At 41.4% G+C, this 18,129-nt stretch overlaps 1 protein-coding gene across 3 annotated transcripts in view; it reads left to right on the top strand.

Annotated features, from left to right (window-relative positions):
• Nucleotides 1–18,129, top strand: part of trps1 (trichorhinophalangeal syndrome I) — a 135,846-nt gene that overhangs the window by 76,072 nt on the left and 41,645 nt on the right. For all 3 annotated transcript variants that reach the window (XM_014992120.2, XM_014992122.2, XM_014992119.2), the window contains one exon: nucleotides 1,825–2,596. In XM_014992120.2, the coding sequence (XP_014847606.1) occupies nucleotides 1,825–2,596 (772 nt within the window). The remainder of the gene's footprint in view (nucleotides 1–1,824; nucleotides 2,597–18,129) is intronic.

Here is an 18,129-nt window from a genome sequence, read left to right as displayed (position 1 = left end):
TTGAGAAAAAGCTAAGTGAATGCAATAGCCAGTGTTTAGCAGATCACTGCTGATGGGTGACAACCTGAGCAAGTGAAGCTTTGTTTCAACATGACTCGTCTGCCAAAACGGTAGAACCTCGACAAGATAGCACAAGATATTCTCAGAGTACTTTAAAAACCTTCCAAAAAGTACAAGTACCCTTGAATTTTTATTTATTTTTTTTTATTTTTGGATTAACAAGCTCTTGTGTAATTTTCAGAAATTTCAGGAGATAGAAATGCCAAATAGTGAAGTGGAAGGAAAATGATGGCATTTTCTGGGAAGGGGTTGGGTTTTATTTGCTGGGTTTTAAATAAAACCCAGCACAAGTAATTGTCTTTAAAAGTCACCTAGTAAACAGAGCCTCCATACGCTCTGTGAATGCCTCTGAGGTGTTGGTGAACACACAGCTTCATGGACACAGCAGACTTATCAGGGATTCAGTTAGAGAGAGACGTCCCAACCATCTAGTGTTGCTAGTATTTAAAGAAAAGCACAATCTAAGTATGGGGTCATTCCTTCAAGAAAACTCATTCGGAGTACTGAAACTGAAGTTTGGCTCCTGGTAGGAAAATGAAGCATCTTTGTGTTTGAATAGACCAGTCAAAGTTTAAATGCTCATGTCATTGAGAATCTTTGACCAGACTGGAAAATTGATGTTTAGATGCCCAGCATCCAGTCTGACTGAGTTTAAACTGGAATAGGACTTTTTTTTTTTTTTTTTTTTGGTCTCAATGTGTGCAGAACAGTTTTAACAAATAACTCCAAATTTCTGCACCTGTAATGTCAGGGAAACGGCATAGATTCAAAGGTTCTAAATGCAAATCCAGCCACACTTTTCAGATTTTATTTGTAAAACTGTAAAAGCCGTGTAGAGCTTTCCGACTTCGTAAGTATTCTGCTTTTATGTTGGTCCACCTCAAAAATGGCAACACAATAAAATGGAGTGCGATGTTGTGTAAATGTTTATATTGTCAAAACATTCAGTATTAATATGAAAACAATTTCCTTAAAAAAAACAAAAAAAAATCAAAGAGGTGAATAATCGAAGTAATGCATAAACATTCTCAATATTCCCTTTCTATAAAAAAACATACAGTACATAAAGGTTATTGGGTAGTACGGCTCATGTCAAGTAAATGTAAATTAGCTGCCCATGGTCTGAGTTTGTGTGGGTGTAGGTATGTGTTAAAGGTGATTCATTGATTTTTTTTTTCTTGCTGGCCCACACATGAAGCACCCAGCATGTTTTTTTTTTTTTTTTTTTTTCCTGTGCCAGGAAGAAAACGTACCCTCATGTCTTGCTCTGGAAATATAGCGAAGCATTCAGGGGTTGGCCCGGCAGGAAATGAAGGTGGCTTGTTGTCAGTTGATTCAGTGCTCGATGTTCAGATTCATTTATGCTCCTCACCATTTTCGAGTAATTCGTGGTGATTTAGTGGAACTCTGAGTCACTTTTTGGCCACAAGTTCCCTGAAAGTCAAGACCTGAGTGCTCTGAGGAAATCAAGCAGGGCCAAATGCACTTTTGATTTATTCATTTCCGGGGGGCGGATTTTCTCCGTTCCATGAGCGATTCTGGCGTGGAGCTGCGTGAATCGGGGACTTTTACTTATTTAAAAGGGTAGACATAAAGATGAGCCGAGACTGAACTGAAAACAAAACAACGTCTGCAGAGCTGCCTTCAGTCACATTATTGTATTTCTGCGATGACTCATTACTAGTTTCGATGACTCTCAGTGTCATCATCTGGCTTTCTGATTCAAACCGAAAATGAAGATTTGTACTTTTTCTTTCTTACCAGGCGTGTCCACGCGTGTTGCCGCTGCCGACACTGCGACTTCACCGCTCCCGATTCATCGGCCCTCCTCGACCATTTTAATTCTGCCCACTGTCAAGACGCCTCTCCCTCATTAGGCTCCCAGCCCACCTTAATGACACCGTCGCTGGCGCTTTCGGCCAATGGCTGCTCAGCCCCCTCGACTTTGGCCATTAAAGAGGAGAGCAAGGGGGATCTACGACTTCTGTACTCTCTGGCTCCACCTGAGGGACGATTGGCGGAGGGCGGCAGAGAGGAGCCCGGTGGTGTAGTAAAAAGCGAGGGAGTGGAGGAGAAAGAAAGAGAACGGGAGAAGGGTTGGGCTCTCGGAGAGACAAGAGGGCCGGGAGAAAGAGGAGGTGAGCAGGCCCACGGATTACTCTGGGTACCCAAGGAGCGGATGGGGCCCGAGAGAGTAGCAGAAAGAGGAGCAGGAGGTGGGAGCCCCTCTCTTTTCCCCTCCCCGCTCTCCCTCTCTTTCGTTTCAGCCAATCACGAGGGCTCGCAGCAGAAGAGAGGCATGGCTTCGCCTGGCATGGTTTACCTGGCAGACACCAAGCCGTTTTTGGGAGATACCAAGACGTTTTTGGGAGGAGGGAGGCCAGGGGGAGCTACTGCAGGTGGAGGAGGAGGTGGGGAGAAGCAGAGCCAGATACCTTCACAACAGTATCCAGGTGGAGGAGGTGGAAGTGGAGGTGCAGGAGCACAGGAGGGGAAAGGAGGAGCCACAAAAGAAGAATCCCAGTCTCTGCTAAGAGTAAGCAGAACATGCACCACACACGTCATCAGAGTCCCTTGCTAAATCTTTTCCTGTTTTTTCAAACCTGAATGGAAAAAAAAAAAAAAAAGTTTTGTGGGGGGGTGGGAGGGGGGTTATGGTACAGAGCAGCACAAAGAAATGCAGAAATCAGAGGTGGAAGGAAAATTATTCACATTTCGGATGATTTCTACAAAGAAAATCTGCAAAGTGCGTTGGCTATTCTGTTCTATGAAACCCTTAAATACAATTGATTTCATGAGACATTTCGTAAGTAAATGGAGTCATGGTGTCAGGAACACAGCAAACGTGTAAATGAAAGCGGTCAGATGAGATCAAAACGTAACTCTCTGGTGTAGATGCAAAACATTATATTTGGTGGCAAACTATCTGCAAATAATCTTGAAATCGACATCACTCTGAAACATGGAAGTGGGATCATCATGCTGTGCAGATGCTTTTTTTCTGACAGGGAAGCTTTTCTAAGGTTTTTATTTATTAGTAGCTGGACATGACGAAGGGCAGAGATAAATAACTGGGACACATGCAGCAAGTGACCATCCTAACGTGGAACTTTTTTAGCGCATAAGCTGAAGAAAAAGCCAAATAAAAATGTTCACATGTACAAAGCTGGTGGAGACGTACCCTAAAAGACTAAAGACGGTAATTGAAACCAAAGCTGGTTTTATAAAGTAGTGATTGAGAAGAGCCAAACATAAACACACCTTTCATATTTTTGTATGTAAAAAAAAAAAAAGTGTGCTTTTCCTACCACTTCATAATTATGCACTATTTTTAAGTATTTCTATCACACAAAATCCCATTTCAGTCTATTGCTATGTGGTGTCAGGATGTTAAAGGGGTAGGAATATTTGTGGAAGTCATCGTGAATACTGATTTCTTTGTTATGGAAGCTCACAGGTCAGCTTTGTCTCCTTCACTCTGAGACTTTTCAGAGTTCAGCCTGGGATTCTTCCTGCTGGGAACGCTAGTTATCAAAATGCCTCTTTTAATACACTTTCATCCTCAAATCATCTTCCCTTTGATTCCAGTGCGTGGAGTCGATCTCATGTGGCGAGCTGCTACAACCTAATCTGTTTGCCTCTAATCATATTTGCAGTTTATGCAAAATATGTTTGCCAGCAAAGCCTCTCACACGAGTGCGCTCGTATCTGTTGTGCACATGCCTCCATGACATCATTTCCCGTTCCCATCAGCCACATTCATCTTCCTCTTCTGAATCAAATTTTAAACTTCACAACACAGGGAAACTTTCCTGTCGTCCTGGCAACTGAGGGTGGCTAACCGACTGTTCCCATGAATCCCACCTGTCACTCACTTTCCTTCGCCCAACTCTGTGGACCATAATGCTTTTCATTCTGCAGTGATGTCATGGACTGGCAGGCGTAGCTTGTGGTTCACCAGCGCCACAGAGCTTATTTGCACTGATCACATTAGATCAGAAAGACTATTCTCTCTCTTTCTCTCTCTCTCTCTCTATATATATATGTGTGTGTGTGCATATGTGGTGTCAGGGCACTGATACTGGCAGCATTAAGTGGGAGACGGGTGGAACCGGTGTGTGTGGATACGCATACGAGCGCGACAGTTGAGTCTATGACTTCTTTGTACAAGCTGTGGTGGGGCCTGCTGCAAATGTGTATTTGTGTGTCTGAGGTGTTGGCAGCAACTTGGCAGTCTGGGCAGGGTGGGGCAGCAGGAGGTTTACTCATTACTGTGGGTGGGGCCGTGTGTCCCTGCAAAGAAGTGGGAGAGTGACACTGAAATAAAAGAGAGATGCATGAGAATGAAAGGGAGGGCCGAGATAAAGATACTGAGAGCGCGCTAATTAACTAGCAATCCATTTGTGGCACTTTCTAGAATAATACAGCAGCCGCTGGATTTAATGTCGCTCCTCGATATGATGTGTGAAGTAAAAACAAAATGAATTATTGCAGAAAATGTTAATAAACCCTGCTGCTCATAACGTGCAAGAACCCCTTTGGTTGCGTTTAATCTTCTCCAGGTTTTGTGCATGAAAGAGACGAGTCTTTAACCGTTCTTCTGGGCACAATCTTTGTTGCATCATCCAGAGTCTTGGATGTGGGAACTGCGTTTTGGATCATTATTCTGCTAAATAACACGGCGGCGACTCATTTTTAATTATCTAGCTGAGGTAAGGGGATTTTTTTTTTTTTTTTTTTTGCTTTAAATTTCCTGTTGTGTCAAAGACTTTGTGATGCAATGCAGTCTGACAAAGTTCTGAGGGCCTTTGGGAGAGAAAATGGCCCACAGCATCACAGATCCTCCACTGCAGTTCACACTGGGCATGAGGGATTCTTTTCCACACACTCATCTTTTGTTTCACGCTGGGTCCAATTGCAACACTTATTTCAAAGCACACAGTTTGAGTTGAAGACCCAGTGGCATGCAGAAGATTCATATATTCATTATATGTGATTGTGAAAGTGGGATCTCTTGCAAACTTTGTGGGCACATGATAGTTTTAATGGATACCTGGTGAGTGCAAAATGCCACTCTTTATTGTATTTCTTCCTCTATACAAAAGTCGCTGACTTAAAAAAAAATAAAAGTTAAAATTGTTCAGTGACTCTTCTTTTATGGAAACAGTTTGGAGCGCAAATTAGTGTGTGGAGTTAGATGTTTTTTTTTTTTAAACATGGGATTTTAACCTATGTACGCCGTGCACTCAGATTATAGGTGGAGTTTCTTCTAAATGTTTCTTTGTGAGATTTTACTACTGTGAGGAAAGATGAAATTGGTGTTTTCCTCATATCTTTACCTGCAGCACCAGTACAGCTTAAAGTCTTAAAGCAATGCATGAGTGATGAGGTTGATTCAGACTGTGCAACAAAGACGCGCAGTTTAATCAACATCCTTATCTTGCATCTGTCCTTGCCGAGCGCTTCACGTCTAGAAGATTCAATTTATTTAATTAGAGATAAACGCAGACCTTTGATTTGTTTAGCTGAGAAGTAAAAAAAATAAATAAATAAATGTACATTTTAATAAGAGAAGCAAGAGATATCGATGCTACGTTTTCACAGGTTTCCTCATGCAGGCACAATTCGTTCTAGACGTCATAATAGGCTGGAGTTGAATCATTGCTGCTCAAAACGAGAGAAGAATAAAGGTTTGTAAGTAAAAGTTTGATCCTGTATGCAGCTTAATACACACAGACACAGAGGAGAAAGCCGGTTGAATGAGGCCCAAGAGAGGAGAAATTGATGTGATGTAAGTGAATCTGTCCAAAATATAAAATGACATTTGGAAATGTGATGTGATATCCCCATGCAAAGGGGGGGGAGTTACCACTGGGGTGGTAAAAGATTAAAAAGAGACAAAAGTGGAAACAAATACCCCAAGTCGGATTTAATCTTCACCTGTGTGCGTGTGTGTGTGTGTGTGTGTGTGTAGATACGTGTGTGCGTTTCTTCACCTGTGCGGCGCTCCGCGTGCCTTTGCGGAGCGTTTTCCCTCAATCCCCACTCGCGCTCGCCGTTCTCCGCCGCATCGATCCGTCTCTCCCCTTCCCCCGTTTCATTCTTTTTCTTTCATTTCCCGTCTCTCCTCAAAGGACAACTTGCCCGATACAGGGGGATCGATGCGCACCTCGCAGACATTTAAAGCGCTCGGCTGCACGCGCGCACACCACCACTGTGCAGGCGTGCGAACGTATGTCCGCATGGAGAACGGGGAGTCTTTAGTATGCTGGTACGTGCAGCGTTTTGCTTTGCGGAGGGAGGGAAATACTTTCTTTGAAAGGTGTGATGTTTAATTGCTGCACACTGTTGCCTGGCTGAGGCAATGGCCTGCTGCTGGCTTTGTTGTCCCAGTGATTTATTACGAGGACAGTGTTTTTGTCTTTGTGAAATTTTGCTTTCTCGTTGTTTGACTGACTGTACGAGAGAAGAGTTGAGACCATGCCAGATTTAGAAAATAAGTTAAAATGAAACCTTTTAGTTTATAAATGAAATGAGACGGGCATTTGAGCCACAGTGGACTTTAGGGTTAAGAGCCGCGAGGAGATGGAAAGAAAACACATGTGAAGAGGTGCAGATGTACCAAACCGTCTGTGAGTCGACATTAGATTGAGTTTATCTGATACATTCCAGATTTCCTGAGACAGCAGGTAAGCGAAATGGATGTTGGCAAGGAGGATGAATTTCAGGATATTACTTCTTATAGTAATGTGTTCCTAATGTAGTCAGATACCATAGACTGAGAGTAAAGACATGCACATTAAAAATGGAAAGGAAAGGAGAGAGAGAAAAAAGGATGTAAGGAAGGAAGAACACAAATAAGGACAGAACTAGGGGAGGAAGAACCAAAGCGAAAAAAGAAAGGAAATGGAAAAGAAGGAAGGCTACAGAAAAAAAAAAATCACACAAGACTCTGTCTGATGATTCTTTCTGAAAGAAAGGACAGTGAAGATCATAACGAAGTAAAGTATGGCAAAAGGAATGGAAAATGCAAAGAAGCAAGAAAAACACAAGAAAGAAAGCGAGAAGGAGCGGACACTTGGAAGAAATTAAGAAACACATTTAATATCCCGCTAAGCCTTGTTTAGTGGACAGCGACTGTTCCTTTCAGTTCTAATTCAGATGCTTCCTGTTTTTCTTCTATACGGCTCACATGCGTCTGGATAACTGAATGTGTTCTCACGCTGCTGCTCCTTCACCTAATCACATGCCATTTGTGTGCATTTGCATTTGAGTGTGTGTGAGCGCATCTGAGGCTGCGTATTTGCGGAGGAAATTAGAGTATAAATTTAACTTATTTGCTGAACTGATAATTTGGCATCACTTTATATCCGCTACAGGAAATTAGAGCTTATGTTTTTATTTGTCTCTATATGTGTGCATATTTTATTTATTTATTTTTTTTGTATATGAAAGATGTGATGTCAATGTGATCTGATGATGTTTATGCTATCTAACCACATCATGATAAGTTTAATAATGGTGAAAATGTCGGTGCCGTCTTCTTTTGTAAACCTAAAATTTAAATACTAAACACCATTAGTATTTAATGGTGTTTAAATACTAATCTGTGATATATCTGTGATTGTGTCTGTTTTTTGTTGAAGAAAATGTAAGATAACCACTATGGAGAGTATAGATGCTCCGATCAGCATTTTAATTAGGTGATCATCTAAAGAAAGATGCATCTACCAGATTATCTTTTTTTCCCTTAAATTTATTTATTTATGAGTACTGCTCACCATCTTGGGTTATGCGAGTTTTTGCTAAATGTACTTAACCATAAATATGTTTTTTGTAACTTGCGAGAAAGTTTTGGTTTAGTGCAAACAAGTCTAAAGAAACAGTGGGTGGCTTGAGGCTCTTAAACAGTACTATCCATTTAATAATTCATGCTGAGAGATTACTAAGATTTCTGTTGTTTTATTCAACAGCAAAGTCCATAAAAAGATGAGAATGAATCATAATATTTAAACACAATCTAGCTGCTGTAGTCATGATGGTTCAACAACAACAGAATGTTTCAGTTGACGAAGACTGTCTTAAAGGGAGAATCATGTTTTTTTTTTTATGCATTAGTGCCTATAGTTCTATTTTTTGTAGCAATTAAAACAAGAAAATATTTTAGTAGCAGTAGTGGAATCATTTTACTTAAGTCCTGGAGCTTTTAAAACGCCTAACTGTGTCACTTTCAGTTCGGTCCAGACCCGTTACGTTAACACGTACCGTTTGACTTCGTGGTTTCTTTTACTTTTTTTCATTTTTAATTAGTGTCCTTTCATATTGGCCATATTTGCATAAAGAAATATCATGCACGACGCGACTCCATCAGAACCACGCGTTTCTATTCATCGAATCGCTCTCCGGCTAATAAGCATCAAAACAGCTTCATAAGTGAGATCAGCCTGAGTTTAAATACTGATTTCCTGAAGACTATAGATGATGATTCTCATCTATTACAGAGGAAAAAAATATGAACACTTTATTTACCTCATCTTGTTAGACTGTCGGAGTCTGCGTGGCAATGGGATGCACGGTGGTTTTCGCCCTGTTCCTCTTAAGCACACATTTTCAAAGTCTCTGAGACAAAGATGTATGCTGCAGACCTTTCAGTTTGTTTGTGTAGTAGTCACATTTCCCATCATGACACAGACTCAAATAAACACAGCCATGGTGGAAAAAAAAAAAAAAGAGAGAAAAAGTTTAAGTATGTTTTTCCCAGTCTTGGTGTGTTTTTGTGTCTAAAACAGAGTTAGCCTGTTTTTAATGTCATAGAAAACCTGGTTGCTGCAATTTTTGTGCCGTGTGTGTGTTGTCTTTGTAGAAGAGTTTTATGTGTATCTGCTAGATCAGAGAGCGTGTGTCATGACAGTGTGGCTTTACGCCGTGTGACAGTCCACAGCAGTCTGATTGTCTGCAAGGAACATTACGCTTGGCTTGGAAAATAAATTACACCATTTTAACCACATCTAGGCTAATTCCGGGTAGTCCACACATGCAAAACAGGCATACGTGGAAGGTGACAGCTTGGCATCTTTGTCTCACAAAACTTAAAGGTAGGATTATTTTCCTTTCCCCTGTTTGCTCATGATGACAATTCTCCATTGACACATGCTTTGAACTGCCAGATTAGCTGATCTGGAGACTTCTGGTCATGTCTGAGTAACATTTTAGCCACATCATGCAACTTCTAAAAGTCCAAAGTGTGGGATCACCCGTAAAAAAAAAGTGCATAAAATTGACTTTGAAATCCTGGGATTTGTCAGTGCGGTTCTTATTTTGGGTTACTCTATGGAAGCAGGGCGGGGCAGTCCTTATGCGTCTCCTGCTAAAGACAAACTCCTTAAAATCTGAGTGTGAAAGCACTGAGCCTAGATCGTTACAACGTAGAACTTTGAAGATGTACGTAGGCGCTTGGGTTTCCAGGAAAGCTTTTCAGTAGTTTGTGCTGAAATGTTCAGGTAGTATTCTCTCTTGAGGGCAGAATCTGGTTGTCTGATGAATATCTGTATATTCCTGACTTTATTCTGTGACTTTTAATATTGTTCTGCATCATTGTGAATGTATATTGCCCTGTAAAATGTTAGGTATCTCCTGAGAATGTCAAACTTCCATGAATTTTCTTTAGATATTTTTATTGGACAAACCAAAAAAAAGTAGTGCATAACTGTGACCAGGAAGAAAAATGATGAATAGTTTCAGATATATATATAATTTTATTTATTTTTACTAATGAAATAATTAAAAGGTGCTGTTACCATGCAAACCACAACATTCCCACAGCCTAATGTTGCCATCACCATGTTTTAACATAAGGGTGGAGTGTTCAGGTTGATGTGCAGTACTAGTTTTCCTCCACATAATGGGTTTTGCATGTAGAGCAAAAAAATCTAAGTTTATTCTCATCAGACGAGAGCTCCTACATTTACGTTTCGTCAGTCGCCCTCTCCTCCGTTCAGGTCAGATTTGCGAGGAGCAGAACTGATTGCTGTCTTGTCCACAAACTCTTCCTGTGAGGTTGTGGATTCGTATTTGGCTGATTCTCTTATTGATGCCTTCCTTGCTTAGAGAAATTAAGGAAAACCTTTAAAAGTTTTCAGACAAGGTATTCAGATGGAGTATTCAGACATTTAAAGCACTAAAATGCTTTAAAAAAACCCCCAGTTGAAATAAACCTTTTGAGTCTTATTTATTCTGTATTACCTTGTAATGTCATGTAATGACTTTGGCTTCAGCCTGACAGGCCGTTAAATTACATCTCTATTTTTACAGTATTTCATTTGCTCAGACACATGTCACTTACAAACACTGTGTTTCATTGGTTCGTCTGGGCGGCAGTGACACATACGTTCCACCCTCCCCTCCAGTGAAAAGGCCAGGTGTTTTTCATCATGTTGACATGGCAACGCTAAAACACAGTGGTTATTTTAGCTCCTAGCTGTAATTTAAACGTTTACATCAATTACTGTTATAATCATCTTCCACACACACACACACACACACACACGCGCGTGCGCACTATTGAAAGTGTGTGTATGCGTTTATACATTTATGTGTTTTTTTATGTTTTTTTTTTTTTTTGTATTTGTTTTTCTGGCCTGACTTGCACATCGAGTCGCTGAGTCCTTGGGTATTTCTTTTTCTTTTTCCATCTCTTGCTCTCTGTGTGGCTGTGTAAGGCAGGAGCCATTCACTGCAACCTGTGCATGCGTGCGCGTGTGTGTGCGCGCACATTTACATGCGTACAGACTTAAAGTGTGTGTGCTCACACATGGAATCAATATTGAGGCCAGATGTTCGTTTTGCTACAACAAGACCTCTACACGCAACGCCAGCCAGCCACACACACACACACACACACACACACACACACACGCACACATGCACACTTATAAAAGACACCAATCTGGCAGCACTTGTGTAATTAGGAAGCTGATTGGTTAGATTAAATGTCCATCTGACCCCTGACCAATAGTCAATTTGAAAACCCTGCCTCCCTTCCCCTTTTCCTCTGCCTTCTGGCCTTTCCTTCCTGCATCTCTGCTTTTGATCTCTGACTTTTTCACACAATCAGGCAGTTATGGTAACTGATGTAATTTGACAAATACGACCAAAACAGTTGGAGAAAACTATGGTAAATAGTTCAAGGAAAACTGCTTCCAGTAAATGGGTGAAAATGGATTGACAAATAGCTCCAGGTCACATTTTCTCCGTTTTTATCTGTCAGTGTGTAATAGGGGGAAAAAAAACAAAAAAAAACAGTGTTGGTTCATATAAATTCAATAGGCTGTCACTTTTTCAAATGCTCTGGATAGAAATGAATGTCTGTAACCATAAACAACTCAAAATTTTTTCCAGGTTTGGAACGATGACGTTTAGTAAACTGCCCAAATCTTTACAGGGTGCCGCTTCTTCCAAGCCGTTGTATCTGTCAGTTTATTTAATTAGATTTTTTTTTTTGCCGTGCAGCTAATGTCTAATTCTGATCATCAGTTCTGAAGTTTCCATAAACTGTTATTTTGGATCATTGAAAGTGATATTCTGAGAAAAATATTGTTAGTAATATTTCCCTTGCTTCGAGAAGTATGATGTCATTTCTCAGTGAGTTTGTGGAAAAATAAAATGACTAGAAATATCAAACAAATAGTTTGTTTAATAACTCAAAAGCGATGAGTGTTTTATAAACTGGGTGAAAATGAATGATGGCCTGTGGTTTTTGCAGCCTGATGCATTTGAAGTTGAAAAAAGCTAAATTAAATAGGTCATTTGTATTTGGTTTAAGTTATGCAGAAGAAGTCAATTTAGGCGTATGTCTGAAGCACAAGTTGTAAACTGCAGGCTTGAAATGTGAGAAAAAGTGCAGAATTTATGAAAAATATTTTACAATTTCCAAAAAATAAACTGTTCAAAAGAAGTTTTTTCTTGTTGTATTGTAGTGGTTAAGTACTTAAATAAACTCCTAAAATTCTTTCATAATTTGCACACATCTCAGTTTTGTTGTGATGACAGGCTTTTCAGCGGCCTTAGGGTAGATTAAAACCCCACAACTATCAGAGGATGCACTTCCTTTTTAAAACGCCCTAATATGCAGATTGCTTTTGTCACAGTTAGCAGACATTACTAAACACTTTGTGGAGTTGGCTAAGATAAAAAACAAAACAAAAAAAGGATAATGTGAATTCAGGCCATTTACTATCTACTCTATCATTGCCTCTGAATCAGCCTCACTCTCCACACCTACGACTTTGTCAGCTGGAGCAGTTTTAAGTAAGATATTAAAGCTCCGCGGAGCCTCAAGCGGCCCTCGCAGCCAAGCGCCGCTCAAGCCTAGCCACCGCGGATGTTCCAGCACCGCCTCCCCCCAGCCACCGCCTCCCCTCAGCACCACCTCCCCCCAGCCACTGCCTCCCCTCAGCACCATGTCACCCCAGCCACCGCCTACCCCCAGCCACTTCCTTGCTCTCACGGAGCTGCCAAACCCGCCCTGAAGATAGTCACCCTGTCATGTTCGACATTGCTCCCAGACAATGCACAAAAATCTGGTGTAGATCAGCTAATATCGCAAGGAGACACAGGTGTTTGATTAACCTTGGTGCGCAGTGGAGTCAAATCGCAATTAAACTCTATTGGGCTCCTTAGAGGTTCACAAGTGTCACTCATACAATGTCTGGTGCAAATCGGATGATGCGTTTGTGAATACGAGACGAACGTATGCATATTACGAGGGACAGCCATTTTGCCACGCCCCCACGGGTCAGTAGAGTACATCATCAATGAGTTCATCATCAATAAGTTCATCATCATTTCATTTTATGTCAGTCAGGACAGGATGAAACCCATAAGAATTAGAGAGAAAAAGTAAGACATACAGTAGAAAAAACAGGTGACTTCCTGTCGGAAGTGGGCGGGGCTAATGTTATGTCATCAATCGACCACCTAACTGTCATGATGGCTGGTCTATAATGACACATAGAAAGTCTGATGCAGCTGTGACCTGGCATTAGGAAGTAATTTCACATTCATGTTTCATGATGTATATTCAAAGTTTGGGACTTAGCCACGCCCCCACGGGTCAGTAGAGTTCATCACGGCAGAGTTCATCATCATTTCATTTCATGTCAGCCTGCACAGGATGAAACCCATAAGAATTAGAGAGAAAAAGTAAGACATACAGTAGAAAAAACAGGTGACTTCCTGTCGGAAGTGGGCGGGGCTAATGTTATGTCATCAATCGACCACCTAACTGTCATGATGGCTGGTCTATAATGACACATAGAAAGTCTGATGCAGCTGTGACCTGGCATTAGGAAGTAATTTCACATTCATGTTTCATGATGTATATTCAAAGTTTGGGACTTAGCCACGCCCCCACGGGTCAGTAGAGTTCATCACGGCAGAGTTCATCATCATTTCATTTCATGTCAGCCTGCACAGGATGAAACCCATAAGAATTAGAGAGTAAAAGTAAGACATACAATTGAAGAAAGAGGTTAGTTCCTGTCGGAAGTGGGCGGGGCTAGGGTGATGTCATCAATCGACCACCTAACTATGATGAAGGCTGGTCTATAATGAGACATAGGAAGTCTGATGCAGCTGTGACCTTCTATGTGGAAGTTATTGCATCTTGATGTTTCATGGCGAATAGTCAAAGTTTGGGACTTAGCCACGCCCACATGCTTTGACATAGAAAAATTCCTACGATAACTTTTCATCTTTAATGTCTCAAGTCTCTGCTGACTGAGTTTGAAGTCTCTATCTCAAAAGCTGCAGGAGGAGATAGATCAGATGCGATGTCTATGAAAAAGAGGAAATGGCTGATTTTGATCCAAAATGGCCGACTTCCTGTTGGGTTTGCACCATGGCTCCAAGAGACTTTTTTGTAGGTCCTGATATGATACACATGTGTACCAAGTTTCATAATTCTAGGTTAAAGCATGGCTTGGGGCTGATCATTTAAAAATTTCTAGGGGGCGCTGTAGAGAAATTAGGCCACGCCCATCAACGACTGTTATGGATTCCTGTTCGGGGATGGATAAGGATGCATCCTAGTGAGTTTGGTGCAGCTGGGCTGAACGATGTGGAATCTAGAGCCAAACGTATGGCGGCGGCGTTACCTCTGCTTCGCCGCGGTCCCACGGCCACGCCCTCTACAGAAGACTCTTGGCGCTTTAAAGCAAGTGAGACTAACATGTTATCTGTCATCCAACACAGAATCATGTTGATTAGGTGCAGTGAGCCAGAAAGGCAGCTTTCCATGGAAAAAAAAGCACTTCCTGTTCTGAGGGGGCGGGGCTTAGATGACGTCAGACTATGACAACATAGGATCGTAGGGGACCCTACCAGGATCACTCATGTCAAGTTTGGTGCAGCTGGCCTCAAAATTGTGGAATCCACAGCCAAACGTAAGGACACGGCGTTTAGGGTCACTTCGCCACGCCGCCACGCCCACCTGCTGGATTCAAATGAGCTTGGCTTGGAATCCTCAACACACCAACATGTTTTCTGTCTGTGGACACAGTTTCACCTCGATTAGGTCAAAGGGGTCAGATAGCGACCGTTCAGCGTAAAAAATGACACTTCCTGTTCTCAGGGGGCGTGGCCTAAGTGACGTCATCATTTGACCGTTGGGTATTGTAGAGCATCCCATGATGATCAATCACTGAAAGTTTGGTGCTTCTATGAGTTTTTTTCAAAGAGTTATAACAGTTTGATGTTTCATGGCGAATCGGTGACCTTTGACCCCCGGAAAGACCCCTTCAGCAAGCCCGAAAACGCAAACCTACGATAACTTTGGATCGGCCATGCCTTTTGAACGATCTGACCGAGTTTCAAGCCGATCGATCGAAATCCCTAGGTCAAGTTCGATCAAATGCGAACCCTGTAAACGCCCAAAATCGGGTCAAAATCGGAACTTTAATCCAAAATGGCCGACAATCTGTGATACTTGCACTATGACATTAATTGTAAATTCAGAGTGTTTTGGGGAGCTGTACAAGTGTACCAAGTTTCAAGTCTCTACGATAAAGTAAGTGAATAGGAAAGGGTCTTTTGAAAGTTGCTAGGTGGCGCCCTTGAGCCGTTTCTTTTGCGATTTTTTCAACGACCATAAAATACGAAATTTTTCACCGGGCTCTATGCCCCCGCCACGTTTGGTGAGTTTTTGAATATGATAAAGCCCCCAAAAAGCCCCCTAAAAAGGGTGGCAGAATCGTAATAATAAGAAGAAACAGTACAGGAACAATAGGCTCTCGCAGCGCTTAGCTGCTCGGGCCTAATAAAACACTTGATAAAAACTATTAAATCATTACAAGAATACATGTTGTGAATGTGTTTTGCCCATCTATCTGTCCTTTGCATCAATCAGTCTTTTCCTGGCTGAGACCAGTTTGCTTTGTGGTCTGACCTGCTGCGCACTTTTCTTTTACTCAAGAGCCATATCATAGGAGAAAAGCTGGATTTATAAACAGAATGCTTTATTTTTATGCATTTGCTGACCTCCCTAAATATGGGGAAAAATTAAGATTCTGGAAAAATCTGCAATTGTTTAAAAATGGCAAGTTTTAGGACTAACATAACCAACCATAGCATGATCCTTCACCACTATGTGCTTCAAAGTAATCCTCATTTTCTTAATTTTAATTCAGACATTGTCTTGGATACCTAAAGAGCCACTAAAATGTGCAAATTATGTAAAATGGACAAAGAGGAATTGTGGCATCACTCAGAAATGTAATTTCCCCTTGCAGTACATTTTAAAAACGGTATAAGCTTTCCATATTCGGGTTAAATACACATAAGATCATATTTGAATTTAAACTTTTAGTTAATCCGTTTAGTTGAAGTCATTTTAACGCTTTAATCCACTTCACCTGAGGACGTCTTGCCACGCCCTGCTCTGATGCGTGTGAGAGGTGAGAGAGCGAGAGAGGGAGAGAGTTTGTTTGGGAGGAGACGGCGCCATGGCAACCTTTGTGGCCCGAAGGGCTTCGTGGTGAAGTTGGAATTCTGCCCTGGGCATGAGTGCATGCAGCTCAGCTTCATCACTTTTTGCCAGGGTGTGTTTGTGCATGTGTGATTTTCCCTCTCCAGTCCTCTCTGTGGAAACGTAAATTCTGCCCCAAATCTATAGCAGACACTCACACTCACACACACACACACACACCCAAACATAATGCCATGCATGCTTGATGAGCGTTGAAAGCTCGAGAAAGATGCATCGCGTTCTCTCCTTCCGTTTGTCTCAACACTTAGCCCCTCCCATTTTCTCCGCTTGTCTCCTCCTGCTCGTCCCCTGTGGGCTCTTCACTCATTAGGCATTCTACAGTAGTGTGTGCTGCTGTGTGTGCGAGCGTGTTTAAGGATTCTGCTCCACTAGCATGATGCATCTTGTACACTCAATTTCCCTCAAGACCATTCCTCTTTTGTTCCCATTCTCCGTGTCTGCCTGACTGTGCAGCACAGCGGCACCAACTTACCACAGCTTTAACTGTTCAAGACCTGTTCAGTTCCATCCATCCATCCATCCATCCATCCATCCATCCATCCATCCATCCATCCATCCATCCATCCATCCATCCATCCATCCATTCATCCATCCATCCATTCATTCATTCATTCATTCATTCATTCATTCATTCATTCATTCATTCATTCATTCATTCATTCATTCATTCATTCATCCATCCATCCATTCATTCATTCATTCATTTTGTGAGCAGGGCTTTAACCAAATGTGGAAAATCATAATTAATTTATTGGTGGTGTTAATTCAGTATATTGGTATTTCTTACTTAAATGCAACCAAAATAGCAAGAGAAGAAAAGATTAAGCTTTTTTTTTTAACATTTTACTTGAAGATCCAACATGATGTGTGAAATTCAATCACATTATCCACTTAATGATAATGGTTGACATTATTAGTGTTATTTTGGGATCAATCATGTTTGCGAGCAACTTGCAGTTCAAAAGTAATTCCTTTGACTGTAAAGGCACCCAGAAGAAATCAGTCAAGCGTACATATAATTTAATGCTGAAAACAATGTTACATAAGGCAAATGATACATTGCAGGAAAAGGAATCAAAAGTTTAAAATGTACAAATCACTCCATTAATACCTGCATAAAAAAAAAGGGGCTTTTTACGTTTTAGTTCAGCTGTATTGCTGTTGCAGATGTTTGGCTTCTGTGGACGAGCAGTCACATGGATGTCCGCACTTATTCAATCACACTGATAAAAACGTTCCCAAAGTTAGGTCCCAGAATCCCATCTATCCTGTTTCCTTATAAACCAGGTGCAGCCAAACAATAGATGCTTGCGTGCATGATTTGTGAGTATCTCTGTGTGTGTGTGTGCGTGTGTGTCACCATCAATGACCAGTGGGCTTAAATGTCCTTGAGTTTTTTTCTTTTTTTTCATCTTTACAACTTTGCTTTAATCAGATACCACAAAGTGCACATAGTTCTACTTACCCAGCATCTGACTGTAACTGTAGTCTGTGTTTATGTTTCTTGTTTCAGAGAAGCACAGGAACTGGCCACATATGTCCATTCGCACTAGATCAACACAACTGCACCACTGTTATCTCCCCTTGTCCCAGGAATGTTGGAGCCAGGATCCATCTCTCCAGCTGTAACAAAATACTTTCCCTATTTCTTGGCCAAGTCTGATAGGATCCACTTCCAGTCCAGCGCTAATTCATGCATTTTGGGTTCAGGTCCAGGAGATAATCAGAGCCGCTTTAGAGGAGAAGTCTCCACTGAAATTGGACCGGTGTTGTTGCTTTGATCTTCCCTGGCTCACTGATTAAGAACAAGTCTTCCTCTCTATCAGCATCAGTCCTGAGTGTCACCGTGCTGCCAGTGATTTTTATCAGTACTGGTGACAGTAAATCTATAACTGACAGTGAAATAAATACTGGATTTTTTTTTTTAAATGTAATATTTCTGTTCTTAGTAGTTTGATTACCCTTCAATTTATTACGGACGATCAAAATTATACGCAGCCAGATAAACACATTTACTCCCACTAATG

Source organism: Poecilia mexicana, unplaced genomic scaffold (genome assembly GCF_051168715.1).
Source record: "Poecilia mexicana isolate PSO_F unplaced genomic scaffold, ASM5116871v1 scaffold_11, whole genome shotgun sequence".
Classification (NCBI taxonomy): Eukaryota; Metazoa; Chordata; class Actinopteri; order Cyprinodontiformes; family Poeciliidae; genus Poecilia; species Poecilia mexicana.
The sequence above is the reverse complement of the archived record's forward strand: the minus strand, read 5'-3'. Positions and strand labels throughout refer to the sequence as shown.